Source organism: Semicossyphus pulcher, unplaced genomic scaffold (genome assembly GCF_022749685.1).
Source record: "Semicossyphus pulcher isolate SPU_LCO1_2020_fin unplaced genomic scaffold, fSemPul1.0.p SCAF_11, whole genome shotgun sequence".
NCBI lineage: Eukaryota > Metazoa > Chordata > Actinopteri > Labriformes > Labridae > Semicossyphus > Semicossyphus pulcher.
The window spans coordinates 13311475-13324144 of NW_027211615.1; the positions used below are offsets into that span (position 1 = coordinate 13311475).

The 12670-nt window shown below is 39.8% G+C and overlaps 1 protein-coding gene across 3 annotated transcripts in view; it reads left to right on the forward strand.

The window, feature by feature from the left end:
- The first annotated feature begins 2308 nt into the window (after positions 1-2308).
- The window catches only part of kcnk2b (potassium channel, subfamily K, member 2b), a 30080-nt gene continuing 19718 nt past the window's right edge, over positions 2309-12670 (forward strand). For all 3 annotated transcript variants that reach the window (XM_069657513.1, XM_069657514.1, XM_069657515.1), the window contains exon 1: positions 2309-2512. In XM_069657513.1, the coding sequence (XP_069513614.1) occupies positions 2324-2512 (189 nt within the window). In that variant the 5' untranslated portion in view covers positions 2309-2323. The remainder of the gene's footprint in view (positions 2513-12670) is intronic.

Genomic DNA, 12670 nt, shown 5'->3' on the forward strand with positions numbered 1-12670 from the left:
CATGGAAGCGATTTGTTCCCCTTTTCACTTTTACGCTCCGTCGTAGCGCGTCTTGTGGTGGGTACGAGATGTCCTGGATGTATTTTCTCCGGAGGGTGTGAAAGTGGAGGGAAGCGCAGTTCGCTGGAGCCATGTGGAGGGCGGACACGTCCCTCAGTGGGAGCACCGCAGGCGAGAAGCGACACTGAGAGGGGGGAAATTATTTGCACCTTGCTTTTGGAGAAAAGTATCCGTCAATGAGGAGACAAAGAGAAGAGATGGTAGAGAAGTAAGTGCGCTTACAACTCGATTCAATTCAGCACTCCATTGATAAAAAGACGACAAATATTTTGCATGGCACCTCCAGAGTGATGAAAAAGAAGGGGAGTATTTAACCATGTTAATAGTGAGTTTCTGCTGAGGATTCACTGTGGCATCTTTTTTTCTGCCGTATTCCTGTTTGACATTGTCTCTTATTGAAGTTTTTAATATAAATGTGCCACACTTTTCCATTTAAGGTTTTATTTTCACTGAGATATACAGATGGAATGGAGAAGGCTCGTGCAGTTATGTAGGCTAATTATACTGTATAAATATAGTAAAGCAAACTTTGCTTCTGGGTTTATTTCTCATGCTTTCGGCTCATCCTCTCCATAAGTAGTTTACTGTTAAATATTAAGACCTCATGGGGTGGTTATGTAATTGCATCTAGTGAAGCAAGCTGAAATGGGATTGTGACAAAGAGTGTTTAATTTTTAATGAGCTATTCTGTCGTTGGTATCATTTGTATTGTAGAACCCCCAAATAAACGAAAACGGTCATCACATTTTAGTCATAACTATATAAAGTCCGCTCAATTTTTATATAGGCCAATTAATTGTGTTTTTATAGGCTACGTTCATTGATAAGAACTTTATTGTGAGGATCCTGAGGAAGATAAACAATGAATCCTCTCATTCGATCCAACTTAAGAGGAAGATAAAATATGCAGTTACTTTTAGGCTTTTTTTTAACATGTAAATTCATATATCTGTAGGCTAAATGTAAGTGTTGGAGAAGGTCAGGTGGTATGAGCAGACAGTATATTGAAGGAAAAGTGCTTCAACTGATGCAGATTTTTATCGTGTGGAGTGACACTGTTCAACTGGTTTTATTATTGGGCGAAGTAGGAGTAGCCTACCGTAAGAGAAATTGGATTGGATGTAGGCCTACCTCCATTTGTGAAGATACAGAAGTGGGTAAAGTTCCAATATAATTAAAATAAACATCTTTACTGTTGGCTATATTGTTTCAGACACAAAACTGACCTATGAGACAAACCGGTTTCAGTTACAAAACTGAACTATTAGCTAAACAGTGTAGCTACAAACAGGACTGTTAGCTAAGCAGTGTAGCTACAAACAGGACTGTTAGCTAACTCTTTGAAATACAAAAACAAACCGTTAGCTAATTAGTGTAGACCTAATTTAGACTGTTAGCTCGACAATGTAGATACAAAAGTGATGCATTAGCTTTACAGTTACAGATACTAAATTAAACTGTTAGCTCAACAATTAAAATTCTAAATTTAACTGTTAGCCAAACTGTCAGATACAAATCTACTATTACTACAATACTATTAACTAAACAGTGTATAAAACAGGACTGTTAGCTAAACTGTTTCAGATACAGAACTGAGATGAGACTGAGGTGGAGATACTGATAAAGCCCATTTTATTAAAACGTATTAGATAAGTCCTTTAGCAGTGTGTGAGTTGATTATCTACGATTAGTTGACGCTTAAGTGAAGCCAAATATAAAGTTCAGCAATCACTCAACATTTTTATAATTTTACTAATTAGTTGAATTAATTATTCTCTTACACGGAGCTGACAGTTAAATTTTTTGATCATTAATTCACCATTAAAGACATTACATTTAAGAAGGTAAGCAGAACATTCTCTGGCTATAGCGTCTCCTTTGTGAGGATTTGCTGGTGTGCTTTGTTTTGCATTGTTGGTTGAAAAAATTAGGACACTTAAAGACTTGATGATTGGTTATTTTTTATGGATTTATGAGAGGTAATAGACAAAATGATTGAGAGATAGAGATAGAGAAATATATGCAGAAATAATTTGATTAATTGTTGGTTGCAGCCCTCCTCTTATATTGTATAAAACACGTTAAGTATGATGTCTGACACTGATTCACATGAGTGGCTTCCTTCCTCGCAGTGGCCGCACCTGACCTTCTTGACCCGAAGTCTGCCGCCCAGCACTGCAAACCTCGCCTGTCCTTCTCGGTCAAACCAGTTGTGCTCACAACCCCAGATGATGATGATGAGTGTGAAACCCGGACTACTGTCATGAGGTGGAAAACTGTTTCAGCAATCTTCTTCTTGGTTGTGCTTTACCTCATTATTGGGGCCACGGTGTTCAAAGCACTGGAGCAGCCTCATGAGACAACGCAGAAGTTTGCCATTCTTGAAAACAAACTGACCTTCTTGGCCATGCACGCATGCGTCAACTCTTCTGAGCTGGAGGATTTGGTCAGGGTAGGTGGAAGCATGAATCGTCTTAATAATTCAAATCTTTTCTCTTCAGCTGGAACAGCTGTTGACTGACAAAATGTCTGAACATTTTTCACACTGTGTGTACAGATTTTCTTGGACTGAGTTTGGAGCCTGTATATTACTTGGAGAAGAAAAGCAAAAACAATATATACTAAAGATTAACATTGTTATCTTGAAGCTATTTTTGTCTGTAGCAATGAGCCTTGGGGGGGCTTGTTTTGGACAAGATGATCGTGAGCACTGCAAGAGATATTTTTATCAGTTAGCTTTCTACACAGAAGTCAATGGTACTAACCATTAAACCACCTGCTGCCCTGCAGGGCTTACTTGTTTAAGTATATTTATTTTCCATTACATGATGAGAATTTAAAGAAATCTCCAATGTGCTTACATGTATTTGGATTACAATTCATAAAGTAATCTGATCACGAGTACTCTGAATACACCTCCAAACATAATCTAATTACAAGTACAGGAAGTCTACTCTTCCTACTCTCACTCTCTACTCTTCCTCCCTACTCCCCCTACTCTCCCTTCTCTCCCTCCCTACTTTCCCTCCCTATTCTCCCTACTCTCCCTTCTCTCCCTCCCTACTCTCTCTCCCTACTATACTCTCCCTCCCTACTGCACCTACTTTGCCATCTCTCCCTCCCTACTCTCCCTCCCCTCCCCACTATCCCTCCCTACTCTCCCTCCCCTCCCTACTATCCCTCCCTACTCTCCCTACTTTCCCATCTCTCCTTCGCTACTCTCCCTCCCCTCCCTACTCTCCCTACCCACCCTTCTCTGAATACACCTCCAACAACATAATCTAATTACAAGTACTCAGATTACAATTCAGGAAGCCTACTCTCCCTACTCTCCCACCCTACACTCCCTACCCTCCCCCTATACTCTCCCTCCCTACTTCCCTACCCTCCCTCTATACTCTCCCTCCCTACTTCCCTACTCTCCTTTCCTACTCTCCCTCCCTACAGTTTCTTTGGTTTAAAATGTTTATTAGCCACGTTGATAACACATTTTCTTTAATAAGCACATACATTAAGTTAAGTTTGTCATATTGCCTGTTGGTTTAATTAAGTTACATTTATTCAGTTCTCTTTGTGTCCGAGTTACCTGGCTGCTGTGCTTTCCTTCCTGGTTTGGCAAAAGATGTCACTGAGGGCGGAGCCTAGCTCAATTGAGAAGGCCAAGCAAAGGACTATACCAAGTTCTCTGACAGAATGGGGGGGATCAGGGTTTCTTAGTGTTAGGTTAAAGTTATTTTGAAAGTTGTCCTCCCCTGCAAGTGATTTTTCATTTGTTTAGCTGGTATCGATATCTCCCTCAGTTGTCATTCTTTTAGGTCTGGTAGTTGAGTTTACATCTGGTTTTGATAGCATTCTTTTTTCAGGAGGGTTATGTTGATCACTTTTAAGGGCCCAATAACTCTTTTAATTTGACAGATTTTATTTGTTTTTGTCAAACCTTTTTTTCTTTGATAAGAAGCCGGATATTTAGGACTTTCACCCTGTGTTTCTAAAATGGTTTGTTAAGAGAATAGAACCAAAACGTTTAATACCAGCATTTTTATTTTTAAACCTACAGCAATTTATCTTCTTGAAAGCGGTGTCGGCACAACAAACTCTTAACACAATGAAATAGTGCATGTAATGAGTGTGTCAGTTTCCTATTTATACATCCAACAGATCTATAGCAAAATTAGCATTTATTTAGAATTGGGTTTGTGGCGATGGGTTGGATGTTGGCCAAGTGTTCATGCTTTTCTTGCCAACTTGGTCTGCCTGCAGTGTGGTCCTGGACTGCTGAAGTATTGTGAACATTGCAAAGCTTAAATGAAGTCTGCTGAAAGTAAGCTGAAGTAGTAGAAGAAATACAAGACAACGACAATACTAAGTCACTTCATGAAAGGGATCTGGTTTAAGGCCCACTTACCCCTTTCGTTTATGTATTGACAGCTGAATTAGTAATTTTCTACCATGCTGAAAGCAGTTTAATAATGTTGCTACAAATCCATCCAGAAAATCCAAGACTGAATTTTGGTAGAACTTAAAGCAGACAGAATCACCATGGTTACAAACACACAGTGCAAATATCTGCATGGAGGGAGCAGCCTTCCACTGAGTTCATGACTTGTCCTTTATGGATTAGTGGACCTCACCATCACCCCAACGTGTCAGGGTTGATGAAAAGCATTTCCTCTTGGGGAATCTGGCTGCAGTATTGGAGTTGTGGATGATGACTACTTCCCTAATGTCCCAGAGCCGAAAGGTCTTTAAATCCCGGGGGAAGCTGATTTGTCCACCGCTGCTAATTTTGGCCCCTTGCTGAACCATTTTCCTGATTCTGTTCAGCACAGAAAGGTGCCTCCTATGTAAAACGTCCTCAAGGCTCACTGCAGAAGTAAGAAATACAAAACGTTTTTTTCTCAATATGTCAAACATTTTGCTGGGCTGGTCTAGTTCATGCATATTCATCAGAAATATCTGAATACATTCAGAATAAAATGTATAATTTTTAACTTATGTATCAACTTTTCCATCTTCTGGGTTTGATATTAAGGACGCAGTGGTGCGAAAAAGCAAGTATGTAAGTGAAATATTTACTGTAGTTGTAGGTAAAATATTTATGAATGAGTTTTTCCATGGCTGCATGGTAGGGCAGTGGTTAACAATGGTTGCCTCGCAGCCTGAAAGTTCCTGGTTCTTCCTCCCGCAGTCCAAAGACATGCTCCTTAGGTTGATTGGTGACTCTAAATATTAGCTGTAGGTGTAAATGTGAGCGTGAAAGGTTGTCCGTCTCTATGTGTCAGCCCTGTGATTGATTGGTGATTAGTCCAGGGTGTTTCCTGCCTCTTGCTCAATGACAGCTGTGATTGGCTCCAGCCCCCCTGCGGATGTAGATTTTCCATCATGGTTGAATTGAATATGAAGCAGGTGTCTATGAAAAACTCTTTTTGAGTTTGTCACAAATTGTCATGAAACAGCTGGTTTGAAATTGAGACTTTATAACGTTGCTTCTGGAATCGTCCTCTGGGCTGACATTCAGTGACATTTACAGTACAGGCTCTGACCATATTACAACTGACCTAGGCTAACAAGGCGCTTCTTTTTAATAACCTTTAATGCCATCCCAGTATACTTTAATGCAGTTGTTACAGATGAAGGTGTATTTGGCGTAAAGATACTGAGTAAATGTTCAAAGAGGTTGATGTTATCATGAACATACATGTAAAGTGACAACAACCTTGTAAATTAAGAACCGATACTTGAAAGCAAATAGTGTGTTGTCAAGCTGGTTGTCATTTTGAGTTATCTCTACCAGCTTCCCTTTACCCATGGCAGCCTGTTAATTGGCATATCAGTCCTAGTAATTATTAAAGCTGTCTTTCTGCAGACTTGAGAGGTAATATAAAGGTTTGAGGCCGCCTAGGAATAATATAGGCTTCGAACAGTAGAAGCATTTGATAGTGATCTTTGTTTACTGCACCACTTTTTAGCCACACTAGCAACTTGGCTAGCAGGGATGGTAACGTCAGTCAGTCCATCCACCAACACATAATCTGTCTCCCTGTTTCAGAGTTACCTATAAATATATTTTTTGTATTCACTAAATGCATCACTTTGATATGCATGGTCAACATTAAACATACCTAACACCAGATGCTAGCATTGTCATTTGCCGGGGGACATTTTGCCGTGCTAGTGTTAGCATTCTGCTCAAAGCACTGTGCTGAAATACAGTCTCACTGTGGCACTAATATGCTAGCTGGAGGGGGGAAATACTGTATGTGTGCTAGCTTATGTCAGTTCTGAGAAGTTGGTGAACTAAAGCGTTGTATGTTCTTTAGTCTCAGCCAAGGAGCAGACATTAAGCCATATTTCATGGTTAAACAACAGATATGATAATGCATTGGGTACATTGGGAAGGCAGCAGCTAACGTACGCATTCAACCAATTTCTAGCTAACATTACTTGTTGATAGTGTCGCAAAATATGATGAGAAAGTTGAATTTCTCTGAAATGTCAACGTACATCTTGGTCACATTCAGCCTTGAAGTGAAATCACAGTGCTAGGTAAACTTTTGTTTTGCCTCTTCACCCAACCTCAGAAGGGTTTTGGTTAAGTCAGTCTTCAATCTTCATACAGATTACATCCAACACAAAATTGTCTCCCAAGCATTTTAACAGTGAGTGCTTTGTGCAGCGTGAAGCTGGCATTAGCTAGGACTTGGTTGAATGCTAACGTTAGCGATCTGACTTGTTTTACCTTAAAATATGTCTGTTGTCTTTCTGTATTTTTCACTATCCACTTCAGTCTTTCAGTAGCTGATTAATCAACATTGTTTTTTTGATACCTACCACGAGCATGACTTCAGCGAAAATGGCCGCAGTAGCAAGAAGAAGCAAGCTTCTGAAGCTCTATAGAATGAACTTACTTTCAAGACGCTAGGTTAGCTCAGTCAGCAGTACAGGCGCCCCATATACTGAAGCTACAGTCCTCAATGCAGTGGCATTGACTCCCGCCCATGGCGCTTTGCTGCACGTCACTCCCCACTCTCTTCTCCCCATATGTCCAGTCTCTCTTCAGTTGTCCTATCAAATACAAGGCAAAATTGAAAAAAAAACCAGCTTGTGTTGTAAACGTACAGTACGTATTTTACAAATGTCAGGACTCATAATACCCGGCTTAAAACTGGCACAAACCAGGATGTCTGGTCATCGTGTATTAGCCTAAGGCTTCTCCTTACCTTTGCCAACAACCATGAATCCTCTCCTGTATCATTATTTTCTCAGCTGCTTTCTCTGTCAGTCATACCAAAAGTTAATTGAGGGCAAACTGTCCTCTGTCATTACAAATATCTTTGTAGCTTACTGAATGTTTGTTTCAGAGAAATGACTCAGAAACCTCTCAGAGTCTGTCTGGACTCATTTCAGTTAAAAAAAAAACGGCGCCGGACCTCAAAAACAAACCGTAGACTGAATTAATTATAGGCTTAAGATTTTAAGCTTGAAAAAATAACAGTTTGCCTGCAGGAGGCTTTTAAAGGTACTTTAATGTTTTCCTGATGCTATTAGGCTACTTTTGAACCATTTTCTACAGCAAATCTCCTCAAATTTGTTTTTGTGTTTATACGAGACAGCAGTCGGACCAAACAGCTCTGCCCATCATCCATCAGACTGCAGCCCCGTGACTTCAGTACCCTTTCAAGCAACTCTCCCTCTTCTGATGATTTATTGATAAACAGCTTCAATACAGGTGTCCCCCCACTCACTTTTAATTAATTATGTATACACACATCCACCTCTGTAGGCTCCCACTGATCAAAAGGCAGTCAGAAGAGGATTGAGGAGAGATGTGCTCTCAAAGGGAGTAATTAAAAAAGTGAGCTTGAGACGATTCAATCTCTGGTGGCTGTTTGGCTCTGCTCCGAGACAGCCAGTGTGGTCTACAAATGATCCTGTCTTATTATTTCCCGTGGCCATAGTTAGTATGCATACAGCTGAGTGCCAAGACAGTCACTTAGTATGGCCGCTTTGGCTGCGACACAAAGGGATTGACTGAGCCGGGCTGCTCTGATTGTGTGATTAGCTGAATGGTGTTTTAGGAGGCACAGTGGATGATGGGTTTCAGGGTTTTATCTCTGAGCCGTGTCCTTTGTTCTACTTGGACATGAACACTTAAGTATTTATGTGTTCACATTGTGTACATCGTGTTTGATTTATATTCCTCAGGGGTTTGTAGTTTTTTCTTTTGTCTGTTTGCAACATACAGAGCTTAAAACAATCAGGTTAATAAACTACAGTAGCCTATCTTTTTAAAATTGATATGGTGAACTTATATGCCCATGAACACATCCAGCAACTGCAGAGTGACAGCATTTATCCAATCTCAGAACCCATCAGTGATATTGACACTGGCTATTTTTTTAGCTGATATGTGATTGGTCAATAGAACTTGGACTACAAACGCATCTACAAACAGAAACAAGAACCCAAAATCCAGTCCCGCGCCTACAGATTCTGTATTTTCATGCATGATCTGTAAATAGAGATTAGAGTCTCTGATTGAATCCCCCCAAAGTCCTTATGTTAACATCTGGCTCTTCAGCTGCTAAATGCTCCACTGGAGCCGTTAACTTAGTCGGTCTGCTGCTTGATGCTGTGCAAACTTAATCAAATTATAAGTAAATTTGTTTGAAAACTACTTCCAAGTGCAGTAAAAAACATGTTTATGATGGCAGCAAAGGTGAAACAAAACAGTAAAAATGCACAACGTAATACCAAACCCATGAGCTCAAAGAAGCTAAAAGGATTCAAAGTGTTAATTTCTGGTGGTTAATTCATTTCAATGTTCTGTTATCACTTCCTGTTTATCACAACCCACCTCTCCTTATTTCTAATACCTCACTTCCTGCCTTGTGGGATTAGGCTTGTTCGAGATGACTGCCCGATCCGTTCTGCGCATGCGCTGAACCTGTTTTACGACACTGCCCGATCTGTTCCACGCATGCATCGCTCGACTCAAGAGAGTTGTGTTCATGTGCTGGCGGTCGAATTGGCGTGTAACATTAGATTAGAGAGTTGTGTCATTGGGTTGGCTGTCAAATTAGCTAGTTTTACCAATTTAGCTAATAAGTATGTATGATACAGAGTTCTTTTAACAATCAGTGTTAATAAAACAAGCAGTTGTGCAACTTTTCTGTGCTTTTATGTACAACAATCTAACCGTCATGCAATGTGCTTGGCTAGGCAGCGATCGATTCTGCGCAGGCCTCGCTCATGTTGAACAAGCCTATTGTATGGCCCGTCCTGTTTGGTCTCACCTGTGCCTGATTAGCCTCACTTGTTATGTCTGATCCTTGTTTTGATTTGGTTGTTTAGTTTTGTTTTTCAATTGTTTTTAACTTTTTTCCATGTTCAGAGTCTTCATTTCCTGTTTTGTTACTGTCACAGTCCTGAGTTTGGTTTTAGTGTCCTGGCCCCATGTGTGTCATGTCTTTTACTTCCTGCCTTTGTGTGTTTTCCCGCCTTTTAGATTGTGTAATCTGCCCTCATTGTTTTCATCTGTGTTGATTAGTCTCACCTGTCCATGATTACCCTGTATGTATTTAGTCTCCTACCCTGTGCGCTAGCTCGCTGTCATTTTTCCCAGTGATACCTTGTGGTGAAACCTTTTGTGAAACCCTCTTGGAGTCTCCTGTGAGTTTGGATTATTAGTTGGACCTTTTTGTTGGATTTTGTCACCATGGACTCTTTAAGTAAGCCCTTTAGGTTTTGTCTTTTTTGTTTGTTTGTTTGTTTTTAATAAATCCAAAGTCTGCACCTAGGTCCTCTCCCTTTCTTGTTTGAAACTCTGAACCTTGACACCACTTGAGTCTTATTTTTCCAACCTTTCTATTTGTTACCCATGACCTTGCCAATTTTTGTCTTCTTGGACTTACTTCCCAGTTTCTACATTTGGCATCATCATATACCGTAAGCCTCGTGTTTATGCCTTTTCTTTTTAATAAAGGTTGTTCTAACTGCCCTAGCTCTGTCACAGTCTGCTGTAAACAAACGTACACAGGTATAGGTCAGCCATGTTTGCTTGTGTGTTTCTTGTATGGATTATAACAACCATGTTGATTTGGCAGTGTCATTTTTCTTTAGCACAAGGAAATAAAAAAAATTGCGGGAAAAAAGGGAATTTCACCCAGTTATAGGGTGAACAAATCCCTACATTTGCATAGAAAATATGAGATTTGGTTTATTAAGTACAGTGAAGAAATGTATTTTTCTCAGTGTTGGATCAACAAGTTGGTTACAAAATTAATGTTATGTGTGTCTCAGAAGAATTATACTTCCTTTGGACTATAGTATGTTTTTTTTCTTGGACTTTTTTGGTCCAGCTTTCAAATACTTTCTACCCAGGAAAAAGTCCTTATAATAACATGACCCTCAAAAGGGTAAAGGTGATGGATGGCTATCTCAAAACCTGGGCCTTTAGGGTATCAGTAGGGGTAGTTATTTCCACACGTTGATATTTGATGTTTCTGCAAAGCCCTGGATAATCCAGTTCAATGTGATGACATTTGGTCTGTCCAATGCCAATATTTTTAAACTGAACTTTGTACAATATGTGTGTGTTAACGATTGTATGGGGGATTAGGGAAAGATCATGTTTATGGTAATTCAATAGATGAGGGTTAGTTAAAGATCTGCGACTGGATGCAAACTGAACACTCACCAAGTTGCTACAAACGGTATAAGAATCATTGTTTCTTTCAATGGAACCTAATGTTGGCTAATGTGAATTGCAAAAACTCTCAGTGTGAATGTAATTCTCTGGAGGCTGTGCTGAAGAGATAAGAAAATGTGCTTGTTTAAGGTAACAAATTCTTATAGCTGTTTTTGTGCCTTTTTGTTTGTTGGCTTTAATAGAGAACAACAACAACACGCAGTTCCTCATAAGCTTCATTACAACAACTCTGCCTGTCATCAGCCCATATCTCTTCACTTTATGACCTAAAAATTCACGTTAACTGTCGTTCCATTAGTGCGTGTTCCCTCAGTTTCCAATCTATTATTCATTCACTTCAGCGATCATAGCCCAGATCGTTTTTGCCTCATCACACTGAACAGTTGCAGGTTAATGAAAGCTCTGGGTTTCACTAAGGATGACAAAAAGACGCAGAAAACACCCTGACATTGCAGTGACCCGAAACTGTGTGTGTGTGTTCATGTCCAGGCTGTGAAAAAGCTGACGGTGCTAGTTCAGGAGGACTGCGGGCAGTGCTTGCATAGGCTGTGCATCATTACTGTAGCATTACCTCATTGTTCCTGAAGGTTTATTGATATTGCATACAATAATGTAGATGATCATAAAGAGCTACCCCTCCTCTGCAGCAAGTCTAACATTTATTAACCGCACAAGAATAAGATCATTTTTATTGCTCACGATTGAGGGGGAAAAAGAGCCCGTACACATAAGGGAATAAAAGCTTTAGTTTAATTAAGTTTCCTTCTGCAATTTATTACTATCGACTCTTTCGTGCCTGCTTTGCCCCTGAGGTCCTAGAAGTTTTGCATTTGTCTCGACTTAGGCAAAGACACCTTTTGTTTTTTGCCAATTAAAAAAAACAACAACCCTATTTGGGTTGAGAGGAATGGACCATTTACTTAGCCCCAAATCCTATAGCTGTTGTTTGTATGCCTGTCAAGCTTAGCATTTAGCATACACAGCACATTTAGCTTACAAGCAAAATGGGGTCTTCCCTATGAAATGTCATACTTAAGTTTGAAACAATGGCTTGTTGTAAGTCAGAGGAAGGTATAAGCAGGGTAACGTTTGTGGCTAGCAGCTATTGATTTTGCTAGCTAAAAGTGTTGCTAAAGAATTTATCAGCTGTAGCTAGCCAGCTAATGAAGCTAATGCTAATATTAGCTTAAAGAGTTGGTTGAAAACAGTCTAGGACATGCTTTTTAAAGTTTCTAGCAGATAACTTTCCAACAAAAAAATCTATGAAAGGGGTTTAAAATATGCTTGATGGTTGCATACATTATTTAACAAGACTGGGGATAGAGCTATGTGTCCCAGACAAAAATGATGTGTTGTTACTTCAAACTGTTTTTAAGGTAAGGACTAACCAGTTGTGTTGGCAACATTTAGCTATTTTGGCATAATTTTGCAGGTCTCCTGCTAAGAGAGCAGGAAAGAGCAGCCAATGTTAGCTGATAAACACTGATATAGTAGCATCCAGGACCTATATAGTGGGGGAATGCTTTGTCTTGAAAAGGGTTGAACACAACTTGTAACCCCATAGTATTTTGTACTTTGTGTAGCCTTTGGCTTTGGAATTAACACTTTAGTTAGCCAGGCTAACATTAGCAGCTCTGGTTAACATGTAAAACGCTTGTGGCTAATGGATACCTAGCTTAAGTTGCTATATGCCAGGATTGGACAGTTATTGTTTGGAGCTAAAGCTTTAGGATACTCAGGGTCAAACTTCTGACTTTATATAATATTTTATTGCCTACAGTCTATGTGTATTTTTATATAAACCCTTCTGTATTACAGAATGGCTGCATATCTTTCAGTCTGTGTGTCTCTGAGCTCCTTGTCATTTATGTTTAGGTGATTATGGGTGTGAGAAGTAGT